This window comes from Somniosus microcephalus, chromosome 8 (assembly GCF_052327205.1).
Source record: "Somniosus microcephalus isolate GS21.2 chromosome 8, FLI_Smic_1.0, whole genome shotgun sequence".
Classification (NCBI taxonomy): domain Eukaryota; kingdom Metazoa; phylum Chordata; class Chondrichthyes; order Squaliformes; family Somniosidae; genus Somniosus; species Somniosus microcephalus.
Window position 1 is genome coordinate 229,030,457 of NC_140994.1, and position 13,311 is coordinate 229,043,767.

General features: G+C 48.2%; 1 protein-coding gene across 1 annotated transcript in view; it reads right to left on the reverse strand.

Annotated features, from left to right (window-relative positions):
• Positions 1-13,311, reverse strand: part of wwc1 (WW and C2 domain containing 1) — a 158,761-nt gene that overhangs the window by 43,444 nt on the left and 102,006 nt on the right. The window contains exons 15-17 of the mRNA XM_085995775.1: positions 12,617-12,809; positions 10,232-10,399; positions 6,609-6,709 (exon numbers count right to left, since the gene is read on the reverse strand). Of these exons, the coding sequence (XP_085851901.1) occupies positions 6,609-6,709; positions 10,232-10,399; positions 12,617-12,809 (462 nt within the window). The remainder of the gene's footprint in view (positions 1-6,608; positions 6,710-10,231; positions 10,400-12,616; positions 12,810-13,311) is intronic.

Consider the following 13,311-nt stretch of genomic DNA (forward strand, 5'->3'; position numbering starts at 1 on the left):
AATCTCTTATATTGTTACATTTAGAGTCTCACTAGTTGCTTACTTATAAAACTATCAATGGGAAAATGTTACATCGGAAAATGTAGATTAAATAAGGAGATTTTGTAATATCAAATACCAAATCGGAACTCAGACAGAGCTCAATGTTATAGGGCCATATACAAACTACTGGGGCAGATTTTCAAATCACCGCCCAGACCTAAAACTGGCTGCCCATTCTAGATTTTAATTTCCATTGATTTCACAACACAACACCAATTTTACACCCAGGCAGCAAGTTAAAAACATGCCCCTTTGTGTCCGTATTCAAAGCATCATGGATTTTCTGCTAGCGAAGCAGAAAGATTACATTCTCATATACCATTCGCTGCAGACGATAATTGGGTGCATTCATTCCATTATAAAACAAAAACTGAAAATAAAATGAAAGGCAGTAATAGAACTTAGGGCAAAACAGGGCCTTCAGCCAACGACTGAAATTTCAATGAGTAGCTGAACCATTCAGACCATTATTTATGGGTGAGGATGCCTATTTGGACCATTTCATCCATTAAAAAAATCCTACAGTTCTCCCATTGCAGCATTAAATTATTTCCTAAATGTCTCCACTATTCTATGCAAGTCCATTCCATTAAAGAAAGAAAGCCTTACATTTATATAGCGCCCATCAAGACTTCAGGACATCCCAAAGCGCTTTATAACCAAGAAGTACTTTTGAAGCGTAGTTATAATGTAATGTAGGAACCGCGTCAGCCAATTTGCGCACAGCAAGTTCCCACAAACAGCAATATGACAATGAACAGATAACCTGTTTTAGTGATGTTGATTGAGGGATAAATATTGGCCAGGATACCTGGGAGAACTCCCCTGCTCTTCTTCGAAATAGTGGCATGGGATCTTTTACATCTACCTGAGAGGCCTCGGCTTAACTCTTCAGGGCTGATTCCAAGGTCAGGCACGCCATTTAATTTACTGGATGGAAAAATCAGGCACTACGGACCCATGATTTGCCAGTCAGATTTCCATGTGAGCGCTGGAATACCTGACCATAGAGTCAGCCCTATTGTGTGAAGAACTTCTTGATATCAGTCCTGAATCTGCTGTTAACTAGTTTAAAAATGTGTCCCCTTGTCCTACTCTTGCAATTTAGTTTGAAGTAATTTTCAAAATATACCTTTTCCATACCCATTATCTTGTATATCTCGATGTCCAGTGTTTCTTGAACATATCCTGTCAAGGCTCAAAAGCCTAAGTTTCTACACTCTTCTCTTAACTTAGATCTCTGGCATTAGGATTCTGCCTTGTGGCTCTTCTCAGCATTGCTTCCAGCGTTTGAATATTCCCCTTGTGTCTCGGTGACTAGATCTGGACACCGTACTCAAACTGTCGCCTGACCAAAGCACTGTGCAGTTTGATCACGACTTCTTCCGAATTGTATTCTACTGCTTCGGCTATAGTTCAGCATTTTATTGGCTTTGTTGATTGCTGCTCTACATTGGTTGGGTATGTTGAGCATTTAGCCTACTAAGATTCCTAGGTTGCTTTCAACTTCACTTTTAGCCATTTCAAATATTTAATGGAGTATGTCACCCATTTATCCTTCATATGTGCAATACTCCACACACAACTGCATTATATTTCATCCGTCCACTTACATATTTTGTCTAACTCATTTTGTTATTTCTGAGATCACTCCACTGAATGCGCTGCCATTTTTAGTTTGGCATCATCTACAAATTTGAGCAATTTTCATTAAGTTTCTGAAGCTAAATTATTAATCAAATTAGAAAGTGTAGTGATCGTAACACTCATTTCTGGGACACCATTGTGGTAAACCACTGTTTGTATTCCACTGTGTACATGCCTGGACATGCCTCGGCTGACTCCTCCCACAAGTCCTAGTATAAAGGTGACTGCTCCCCAGCCCTTTGTATTCTGGACCGGTCGACCACTCGAGGCAGACCTTCATTCTTTTGTTAATAAAAGCCTTTAGTTACTCTCTTAACTCTCAGTCTTTTATGAGTAATTGATAGCGCATCAATTTTATTAACAAAATTTTTATAATGGAGAAGATCCTCACACCAGCATGCCTGGACTTAGATCATCGGGAGGCGGACTCATCCACCAAGTTTACTCACTGGCTTAAGTGTTTCGAAAAATTCCTGACCGCCTCCGCAGCAATCAAATCGGACGAGGACAAACTGGATGTCCTGACCTCCAAAGTGAACCACCGAGTGTACTCGGTCATCCAAGACGCGACCTCGTACGCGGACGCTATCAAGCTCAAGGACCAGTACACGTGCCCAGTGAACGAAGTGTACGCCAGGCACCTTCTGGGGAGTCGTAAACAACAACCTGGGGAATCGACCGTGAAATACCTTCAGGCACAGTCTGTGCTTGGCCGGGCCTGTGGTTGTAAGGATGTAAAGGCCGCCGTGTACACAGAGGAACTTATCCGGGACGCTTTTGTAGCGGGCCACAGATCCAATTACACCCGACAGCGACTGTTGGAGCAGAGTGACCTCGACCTCAACAAGGCCTCTGAACTCGCACTATCATTGGATGCAGCCTACCGGGGCATGGATGCCTACTCCTCTGCACCGTGGACGCCGCGGGGAATGACAGCCTGGGACACGGTAGGACCGCCTCATAGCGCCGTCACACCCCAGCAACGGCCCAACTACCGCAGCAGTGTCCCAAGGCCAGACAGCAGTGCCCCAAGGCCAGAAATGCTACTTCTGTGGCCAGGCAAAACACCCCAGAGCGCGCTGCCCGGCGAAAAACGCGATCTGCTCGGGCTGCGGGAAGAAGGGACACTACGTTAGCGTCTGCAGGGCCAAAGCCACCCCGAACCCCAGCAGCGCCGCGTGTGGGCCATGCGGGCCGCCATCTTGGGCCTCCCCAGCCATGTGCGAACCACCGGTACAGCAGCCATTTTGGACGCCTCCAGCCACATGGGGATCATGGACGCCGCCATCTTGGACGACAGCCGGAACGCAGCAGGCCCCCAACACCGCCTCATCTGATACCCGCAGCGACACACCGACCCCTACGCTGGCATCCGTTACACTGGACCAAGCGAGACCGCACCAGCTGGCCAGTTCCACAATGGACATTAAGGTAAATGGTCACGATACAATCTGCCTTTTTGACTCTGGGAGCACGGAGAGCTTCATCCACCCCAACACGGTGCGGCGTTGCTCTCTCCCAGTCCTGCCTGCGCACCAGCGGATTTCTATGGCCTCCGAGTCCCAGTCGGCGGCTACTGCGTGGTGACACTCGTAGTAGACGGGACTGTGTACGATCATTTTAAACTTCTGGTCGTGCACGACCTCTGCGCTGCCGTCCTGCTGGGGTTAGATTTTCAGTGCCACCTTAAAAGTGTTACGATGGCGTACGGTGGACCCCTACCCCCACTCACAGTCCGCAGCCAGCAGCTTCCAAATTGCCCGCCGCGCACCAGGTGCAACCTCTCCACATTCAGAGTCACCCCCCCCCCCCCCCACTGTTTGCTAACCTCACCCCCGACTGTAAGCCCATCGCCACAAAGAGCAGGCGATACAGTGCCGGGGACAGGGTTTTCATTAAAACCGAAGTGGAGCGGCTCCTGAAGGAAGGGATTATTGAGGGCAGCACCAGCCCCTGGCGAGCCCAGGTTGTGGTCGTTAAGACCGGCGAGAAGCAGCGCCTGGTCATCGACTACAGCCAGACAATAAATCGCTACACCCTGCTGGACGCCTACCCACTCCCCCGCATAGCTGATATGGTCAACCAGATCACGCAGTACCGCGTCTTCTCGACCATTGACCTGAAATCAGCGTACCACCAGCTCCCTATCCGCCCTGAGGACCGCCAGTATACTGCCTTTGAGGCAAACGGCCGCCTCTATCACTTCCTTAGGGTTCCCTTTGGCGTCACCAACGGGGTCTCCGTCTTCCAAAGGGAGATGGACCGGGTGGTAGATCAAAATGCGTTGCAGGCCACTTTCCCATATCTGGACAATGTGACCATCTGCGGCCGTGACTTGCAGCACCATGACGCAAACCTCGAAAAATTCCTCCGCACCGCCCAACTCCTGAACCTGACATATAACAAGGAGAAGTGCATATTCCACACAAACCGCCTCGCCATCCTTGGCTGTGTTGTGGAACATGGAGTCATCGGCCCCGACCCCGACCGGATGCGTCCCCTTATGGAACTCCCACTGCCCCACTGCCTCAAGGCCCTGAAGAGGTGCCTAGGGTTTTTCTCCTATTACGCCCAGTGGGTCCCCTACTATGCGGACAAGGCCCGTCCGCTGACCAAGTCCACCTCTTTTCCCTTGACGGCAGAGGCCCGCTTAGCCTTCCACCGTATCAAGGAGGAAATTGCCAAAGCCACCATGCACGCAGTGGACGAATCCATCCCCTTCCAGGTGGAAAGCGACGCGTCCGACTTTGCCCTGGCCGCTACCCTCAATCAGGCGGGGAGACCCGTGGCCTTCTTTTCACGAACCCTCCAAGGCCCGGAGACCAGACACTCCGCTGTTGAGAAGGCGGCCCAGGCGATTGTGGAGGCTGTGCGTCATTGGAGGCACTACCTGGCCGGAAAACGATTTACCCTGCTCACTGACCAGCGTTCAGTTGCTTTCATGTTTAACAACAAGCAGAGGGGCAAAATCAAAAACGACAAGATCTTGAGGTGGAGAATCGAACTTTCCACCTACAATTACGAGATCTTGTACCGGCCCGGGAAGCTCAATGAACCCCCGGATGCGCTATCGCGTGGCACCTGCGCCAGCGCGCAGATCGATAGACTGCGGGCCCTCCACAATGACCTCTGCCACCCAGGGGTCACCAGGTTCTTCCACTTCATCAAGGCCCGCAACCTGCCTTACTCTATTGAGGAGGTCAGGGCCATGACCAGGAACTGCCAAGTCTGCGCTGAGTGCAAACCGCACTTTTATAGACCAGACAGGGCCCACCTGATAAAAGCCACTCGCCCCTTCGAGCGCCTGAGCGTTGATTTTAAAGGGCCTCTCCCCTCCTCCGACCGCAATGTGTACTTCCTCAATATTATTGATGAGTACTCCCGTTTCCCGTTCGCCATCCCCTGCCCGGACATGACCAGTGCCACGGTCATTAAATGTCTGAACGACCTCTTCACCCTGTTCGGTTTCCCCAGCTATATCCATAGCGACCGGGGCTCATCGTTTATGAGCGACGAACTCCGTCAGTACCTGCTAACTAGGGGTATTGCCACAAGCAGGACCACCAGTTACAACCCCCGGGGGAACGGACAGGTGGAATGAGAAAATGCGACAGTTTGGAAGGCCGCCCTGCTAGCCTTAAAGTCTAGGGGCCTTCCAACCTCCCGCTGGCAGGATGTGCTCCCCGATGCGCTCCACTCTATTCGGTCACTGCTCTGCACTGCCACTAACGCCACCCCTCATGAGAAAATGTTTGTCTTCCCAAGGAAGTCCACATCGGGGACATCGCTACCGCCATGGCTGACGTCCCCAGGGCCGGTCCTACTGAGAAGACACGTGAGGACCCATAAAACGGACCCCCTGGTCGAGAGGGTCGACCTCCTCCACGCCAACCCCCAGTATGTTTACATTGCATACCCGGACGGGCGGGAGGACACAGTCTCCATAAGAGACCTTGCACCCTCGGGGGCCACAGTAACCCACTACTCACTACCACCCCCCCCCACGATCCGATATCCAGCCCCAGCAGACAGCAGGCCTGGGCCCCGCGACCCGCTCGACATCTACGAGGACGACACGCCTGTGCCACAGCCTACGCAGGACTTGACGCCGGAAGCTCCACTACCCCTGCCGTCGCCACGCCGATCACAGCGGCAGACAAGACCTCCGGAGAGACTCCAATACACTAACTTTTAATACACTTCACCCCGCCGGACTCAATTTTAAACAAGGGGTGAATGTGGTAAACCACTGTTTGTATTCCACTGTGTACATGCCTGGACATGCCTCGGCTGACTCCTCCCACAAGTCCTAGTATAAAGGTGACTGCTCCCCAGCCCTTTGTATTTCTGGACCGGTCGACCACTCGAGGCAGACCTTCATTCTTTTGTTAATAAAAGCCTTTAGTTACTCTCTTAACTCTCAGTCTTTTATGAGTAATTGATAGCGCATCAACCATACAGTATTTCAATCCACCCCAGTATTACTCCTTTGACACCACCCATTGTTTGCTATCCAGGACAGTTTCAGCTTTGATACTTGGTCTGCGTTCAGTTTGCTGATTTCAGACAGATTGGCAGCTGAGTCCTCCGTGTCCTTGGGTTTGGGGGTGTCAGGAAAAAGGGGGAAAAATAATTAATCAGGGTTCCCACTGCTGACCGCTATCCAACAGATCTTGCTGAAATTGCGCATGGGGATGCTATGATGTCCCCATGATCAAATGGCCTACTGACGCTGACTGAATAACGATCACTTGTGTGAGGTATTGGTAGGCAATTGGGGCCAATGGAACCATACTACAACAGGAACCATGGGACTTCAAGGCAGGGAGGGGAAACTGCCAAGAAATACAAAAATTCTGTATTTAAAATAAACAAGTCAGTAAACATCTACACTTGTTGCAGAACTTGCAATACTGTACCATTCTTCTCCTACAGTCAATACGTTTCTTGTTTTTTCTAGTTGCCACTCAACTGCCTCCAGTTCTGCAGCTGTTTGTTCTAGGAGTGCAGACACAGAATCCTACAAAAAAAAACACAAGTTGAAAATAATACCAGGACCTTTTCTTCCAATGGTATTGAGGACAGTCTGACTTATTTAATTTATGCAGTTTTGGAAAGAAGGCTAAATTCCCAGGTCTGTGAACCTGTGCGAGTCCTACCAAAAAAAATCCATGTTAGGTCCATAAGGCTTGCTGAACAGAGACAGGACAGTTTAGGTCTTTGCCACGAGCACAAAATCTTTTAATTAGTGTTTCATACACCTATGTATCATTTTAAAACTTGTAGTCCACAATGAGGAAAAAGGTAATAATGTATTCATATTTATGATTCTATGGCCTAGAAATTTGGTGGAGCCCCAAACGGGGCGCCAAGCTCGCCTGGGCGCCGGAATTACCGCTGCGAATGGAGCCGTTGCGCCCGCCGGAAATTCAGCTTGAGCGCCCCAAGAGGGACGCGGGGCGCTGTTCGAGGCGCCCCGCGTCCCTCTTGGGGCGCTGAAACTGAATATCGCAGCGCAACATGCCGCAGTGCCACACGCTGCAGCACAGCGCGCTGCAGTACTGAAGGCCTTCCTCCCCTTCTTAAGGGGGAGGGGCCTGCACCAGCGCGATGACCGATCGCGAGTGCCGGCAAAAGAGCCCGGCACTGAGGAGAAGTGCCGGGCTCTCGCGACACAGCCAGCAATGGGTGGATCAGGAGACCGGGGACGGAGGTACTGGCAGGCGGCCACCGAAAAAAATGGCCGCCCCGCACCTCCACCTTAATTTGCACCACTACCACCACAGGTAGGCCCCATGAACCGGGCGCGATTTGCGACCGGTGTTAGAGGCAGGCGCGGCCAAATATCGCGATCGGGGCGGTAGCAGGGCGCTGCACACACTGACGACATCATCGGTGGCGGCGCAGCGCTACAGGCTAACGCCGCCATTAGCGCCCCGCTAAATATCGCGGGAGGCATGTCCAGTGGCGCTAAAGCCACTGAGTGCTCTCTTTAGGCGCTAACTGGTGGCGCAGCCCACCGAATTTCTAGGCCTATGACTCTTAGGGGCATGTTGGGAGGTGGGACTGCTGCTTGGCGGGTCGATGTCCCGCCTCCATCGATTTGTGGCCAACCTATACTATTTTCCCTTGATTGACCTTGTTAAGCCCACCCAGCGGGCTTAGTAGGCCAATTAAGGGAAAGCCGGTTGCAGAGAACGTCAACGTATGAAGCTCTGTGAAGCGGTCAAACAGTGACATTCTCTAGTTTGATGAGGTCTTGAATTCAAGACCTCATCAAACTTCTTTCTTTTACAGAAATGGGATGGTTGTTGCATCTGAGAATGCAACAGCCATCTCTCATCTGCAACACAGAGATCAGAGACTCTCCGCATACACACCGCCTGAAGCCTGCAGGGAGAAACAAAGGTAAGTACACTTTTACTAACACTTTGCACTTACCTCAGATACTCACTTCTCCACTCTTGCACCCATCACTTACCTTCACGCCACACTTTTGCACCCCCTGACCCCCGCAGACCCAGTACTCACCTCGCTGAGATGGCGGGTTTCGGAGCCTTCGGGAAGCCCGCACTTGAGGGCAAAAAGGGGATAATTCTATTTTCTGCCTGTTAACAGGCATTTAATAGGCTTTAATCCCTTCCCGCCTCCAAGGAGACAAGACCCGGCGCAGGATGGCTACCCGCCTCCTGGCAAGATGGCATGGAGGCGGGTTGGGCACCCGCCCCTAAATTCTACCATTTTCCTGGCAGTCCCGCCTCCATACCCGCCTCCCCAGGGCTGGCAAAATCGCCCCCTTTAGCAGAAGTGGAAGGGTGCAAATTATATTGATGCTGTAGGAAATGCAGAAGAGTCATTTATGAACTGGCCTCTCCTGCTTTCTCATGACTAGCTTTAAGCAGCACATGTAGAAGCCTACAAGTAGATCGGGCAATCATGCAGGTGGGTCTAAGGATGGCACCATTAGTAGGAGAGGGAAAGTGTGCAGGTCAAATTTAAATGATTGGGAACAATTAAAGGGGAGTGTCATGAGGAGCGGGAACAAAAACTTAGAAAGCTGCCAAGAGCATCAAATGGCATTTCAACCCATCAGCAACCTTTGTGAGGGATGAAGAGGTAGGGGATTAAGAAGCAGCAGCTCAGGATGAAGGGAAAGGGGCCAATGGATGCATGCATTAGTCTGCAGTTTCAATGCAGGCCAGCACTTTGTCTCCTCTTTGATGGCTGATGAAGTTGAGGTGCTGCTGCAACAGATGCTTGTGAGGAGGGTATTCTTCTGTGCCACTCTACAGCACAAACTCATAGGTCAGCACTATAGCATTCCTGCAAAAACATGCAGTCAAGTTTCAGGCTACAGCTGACTTACTGTCCTGCACATGTACAAGCTGTAAGCTGCATGGTAGCTGCTGGTGTTCATGCAGCAGATGGCACAACATAGCATCTTCCCCTCTGCTGATCTAGACCCTGAGAAGACAGGGTTTCACAGTCATTCCCAGGTGGGTCCCTCGCCATCCTGGCATGCCATCTTTCATCAATACCAGGTAAAGCATGGGATGCTGTGATTAGGATGCTTCTGAAGAGGGTTAAACAGGAGTTTACATCTCATGGTGACGGCACCAGGTGCAGCCATCATTAGGCAAAGGAGCCTTAAGCAATAACATCTGCCAAAGTGAGGCAAGGTGTCTCTGCAGATTTTTGGGCGCGGAAGGGAAAGCCCAGAGTACCTCTCAGGCAGCCTGACCTGCCTGGCATCCTTCTACTGGTGCAGTTTTCCTTCGCACACATCAGCTTGAAGGATTTCTGGTGGCAAATCTTCTGGTACCAGTAAAGGAAGCTCAAGGTAAAATAAGTGAGTACTGTAATAGCAGTTGGACACAAACGCGCACGAGAGTCTAAATGCCAGCTAGGAGGGAAAAATCTCCAAAAAATACTTACAAGTGTATGTAATAAGGTCCAATTTACTTGCCTTTGAAGTGTATTGGGCTTTTTAAATGCCTGCCCACCAGTCTGCTCAAGGTTTTGTTTCTGCCAGATTTCCCTTGGCTTGCTGAAGACTCTGTGCACAGCATGCCCTTGGCTGGAATACGGCACAGCGCCTTCCCTATCCCCTATTGCACACCACAATGGAGCTCCAGCCTGCTTCGGGTGGGAGCTTCAGGCTCCCATGGAACTGATTTCCGCTAGATTTTCCAACCGCTACTGTCCCACTTGTGCCCCAAATTGGGGTTTACAAGAATGAAAGGTGGCCCCATTGTTGCTATACTGTTATGTTGCTCATTAAATGGTAAATAGATGATTTAATATGAACTTAGTTAAATATTGGTTCAGATCCAATGAAAATATCTCTCCCAATTCTTTTCGCTACAGTTTTTCCCTCTCTCATTTTGACTATCTGCCAGAGACTGGTAAAACGTCCTTTTAGGAGACTTCTGAACTGCAGGAACAGTTAAAATTAAGATTCAAAATTTGACGCTGGTTTGAAAATTCACTGCACTAGCCTTACAGCTAGTCTGTCCTTAAAAGATTTAAGTTAATGACCTACTTTGTTCTCTGTTGTGGAGAGGTTAGATTCTGACTGAAGAACATCTTCATTTTGTGCACTGTGCTTCAAGCTTTGTTCCTGTAGATAATGAAGATTAAGGAGGTTGTACCAGTGTGTTGACCTCTCCCCAGATCTGTTCACATTTGCCAAGCTGATCTGAGCTCCACCCTGTTAAAATTTAAATAAATTGTCATTCATGCATTAGGTTGAATGTTACTGAAAATGTTGAAAGAAGATACTGAAAATTTACTTGTTAAAGAACAAATGTCAACATTACTATCCATTGTAAAAGTGAAATTGTTATGAAGAAAATTGTTAAAAAACCCAATAATATGTAATAATTAATGCTTCATTCCTATTTCTGCTGTATCCAAGGAAGTTATCTGTTTGAGTGTCTGATTCTAAAAGATCGGTACTTTTGAGATCACCTGAGTGAAGGACAATTGAGGAATAGGTAAGTTAGTTCTTATCTGTTTGGAGCTTAGATGGTAGGCAGCGTAGCTTCAACTTTAGGACAGCAGCCTGTTGACCATCTTCAGTCTGTTACTGCCTCATCTGAGGTCCTTGGCACTCCGTATTTGCCCACACGCCTGTGTTCCCAGCCCAGCGGAGAGTCATTTTCCAGTATTGGTATTCAGATCTATTCCTCTTCCCATTCTCCAGGAAGAGGAGGTAGGAGGACACTATTTGGAAGCAATATTATTGAAGCCTACACAGTGCAAGTGGAACTGTTGCAAAATTTGAATCCCTAAACCATGAGAGACAATCCCTCCTATAAAAGGGAGTGGGAATCTGCCTCTGTTCACTACCATAATATGCTGGACCAATAAGAGGTGGCTTGTGTGACTTTGTTTTCTATCTTTTGAACTATTAGTGTGATTAAAGAAAATAGGGAACGTGCATACAAAAATCTTTAAAAGGGTGGGGGTGGAGAGGAGAGTATTCTCCAGGCTGGCACGACATCTGTTCTTGGAGATGGATGGAATTTGTAGTGTGTGAAGGATGCAAATAATTTAAAGAATTAAGGTAATTAATCTAGCTTTCTTATTCTTCCTGCATTCTCCTTACACTGAATTGTTACAGATTTAGGAAGGCGGGCCGTCACTGTCAAGGAACTGTAACATCAGCGGTTAGGGCCAATTTGCCAAAGGTGACGTTACGTCTGACAGTTAAATCTAAATACCTGTAGTAATTATTAACTTAATGTATGAGGATTGCTCCAAAATATTGGTTGAAACTGGAGATTCTCAGCAAGTAGACAAGAAGCAAGACCCTTAATCTGTCCACTGGGCTTCTTCCCTTCAAGATGGTAACAATATAGGAGGCACTCATTCATTTGGTTATCAGCTGCTTATACACTGATTTGCCCTTGCATCACAAGAAATGAAACACTGCCGAGAACTGCACTGTGTGAGAGACATATTCATTTACGGTTGAATGAACATCTACAAAATGGAGACAGCATTTAGAATTGTGGAAAAATTAATGGGCCAATTGCTAGCCCAAATGAAATTGGGTAAAAGCTCTTGAGACCAAGGATTACCCTGCTGGAATGCCAAAGGAGTTATGGCTAATCTGCAAGAAGAACTCAAAAAGCAGAATATTTTTTGAATGGTGAGAGAGTGGAAATTGTTTGCATTCAGAGGGACCTGGGTATCCTTGTACTTGAATCACAGAAAGTTAACATGCAGGTACAGCAAGCAATTAGGAAAGCAAATGGTATGTTAGCTTTTGTTACAAAGGGATTAGAGTACAAGAGTAATAAAGTCTTACTACAATTATACAGAGCATTGGTGAGGCCACACCTGGAATACGGTGTACAGTTCTGGTCTCCTTGCCTAAGCGGGAGTGTAACTAAGGTTCACTAGACTGGTTCCTGGGATGAGGGGATTGCCCATGAGGAGAGATTGAGTAGACTAGGCTTATGTTCCCTAGAGTTTAGACGAATGAGAGGTGATCTAATTGAAACATATAAAATTCTTACAGGGCTTGACCGGGTTAATGCTGAGAAAATGTTTCCCCTGGCTGGGGAATCTAGAACATGGGGTCACAGTCTCAGAATAAGTGGTCGGCCATTTCGGACTGAGATGAGGAGAAATTCCTTCACGTTGTTTAGTCGTTGAGTATATTCAAGACAGAGGTCAGTAAATTTTTGGGAACCAAGGGAATTATGGGATATGGGGAAAGTGCGGGAAGGTGGAGTTGAGGTAGAAGATCAGCCATGATCTTATTGAATGGCAGAGCAGACTCGAAGGGCCAAATGGCCTACTCCAGCTCCTATTTCTTATGTTCTTAGTTGACTAACTGCAGGCTCAAAAAAAAAGTGCAGTTTTCAACATATAAAATGCATTTGAAGAAGTTTAAACGTTTAACACAATTACCAACCAAACACTCTTCCCGGTGAGATTTATCCACCGAACAAACATCAACTCGCACAGTCTTCTGACGCAAAGCAGAAAAGGAAATGGTGACCCAAAAGACTTCATTGTATACCAGGCTTTCAGTAGCTAATAGTGCTTTGGTGCGGAAGAGACAGCTTGCATTTTCTGAGCACGGGAGCACAGCCACTCGGATATATCTGCACAAAAAAAAAAATCAGGTAAGAGTGCACTAGAAAATAAAAACAATCTGGCTTAGGGAGGGACTCACAGAGTGTGGGTTTCCTTGACCCCACCTTGGTGAAATATCAATGGGCTGTGACAACACGAGCAGGCACACCAGCCTGCCATTCAGTGGAAGTAGAACTCACACTGGGGGTCCAAGATCTGGACTCATTTTCCTGAAGAATTAAACATTTCCTAACAGGACCGAAGGGCACAGTTCTACAATGTTTCTGGGGATGGGAGGCATGGCTAGCTATAGTAGCACCAATGGCAGGTGGGTGCAATTGCAGCATAACAAGTTTACATACTCAATTTCTATTATGGTGTGGAGATGCCGGTGTTGGACTGGGGTGGACAAATATAAGTCACACAACACCAGGTTATAGTCCAACAGTTTTATTTGAAATATCTTTGATGTAATGTTTTCCTGACTAACCTGTTTGGACACCATTCACACCTTTGATTGCTGTGATTATC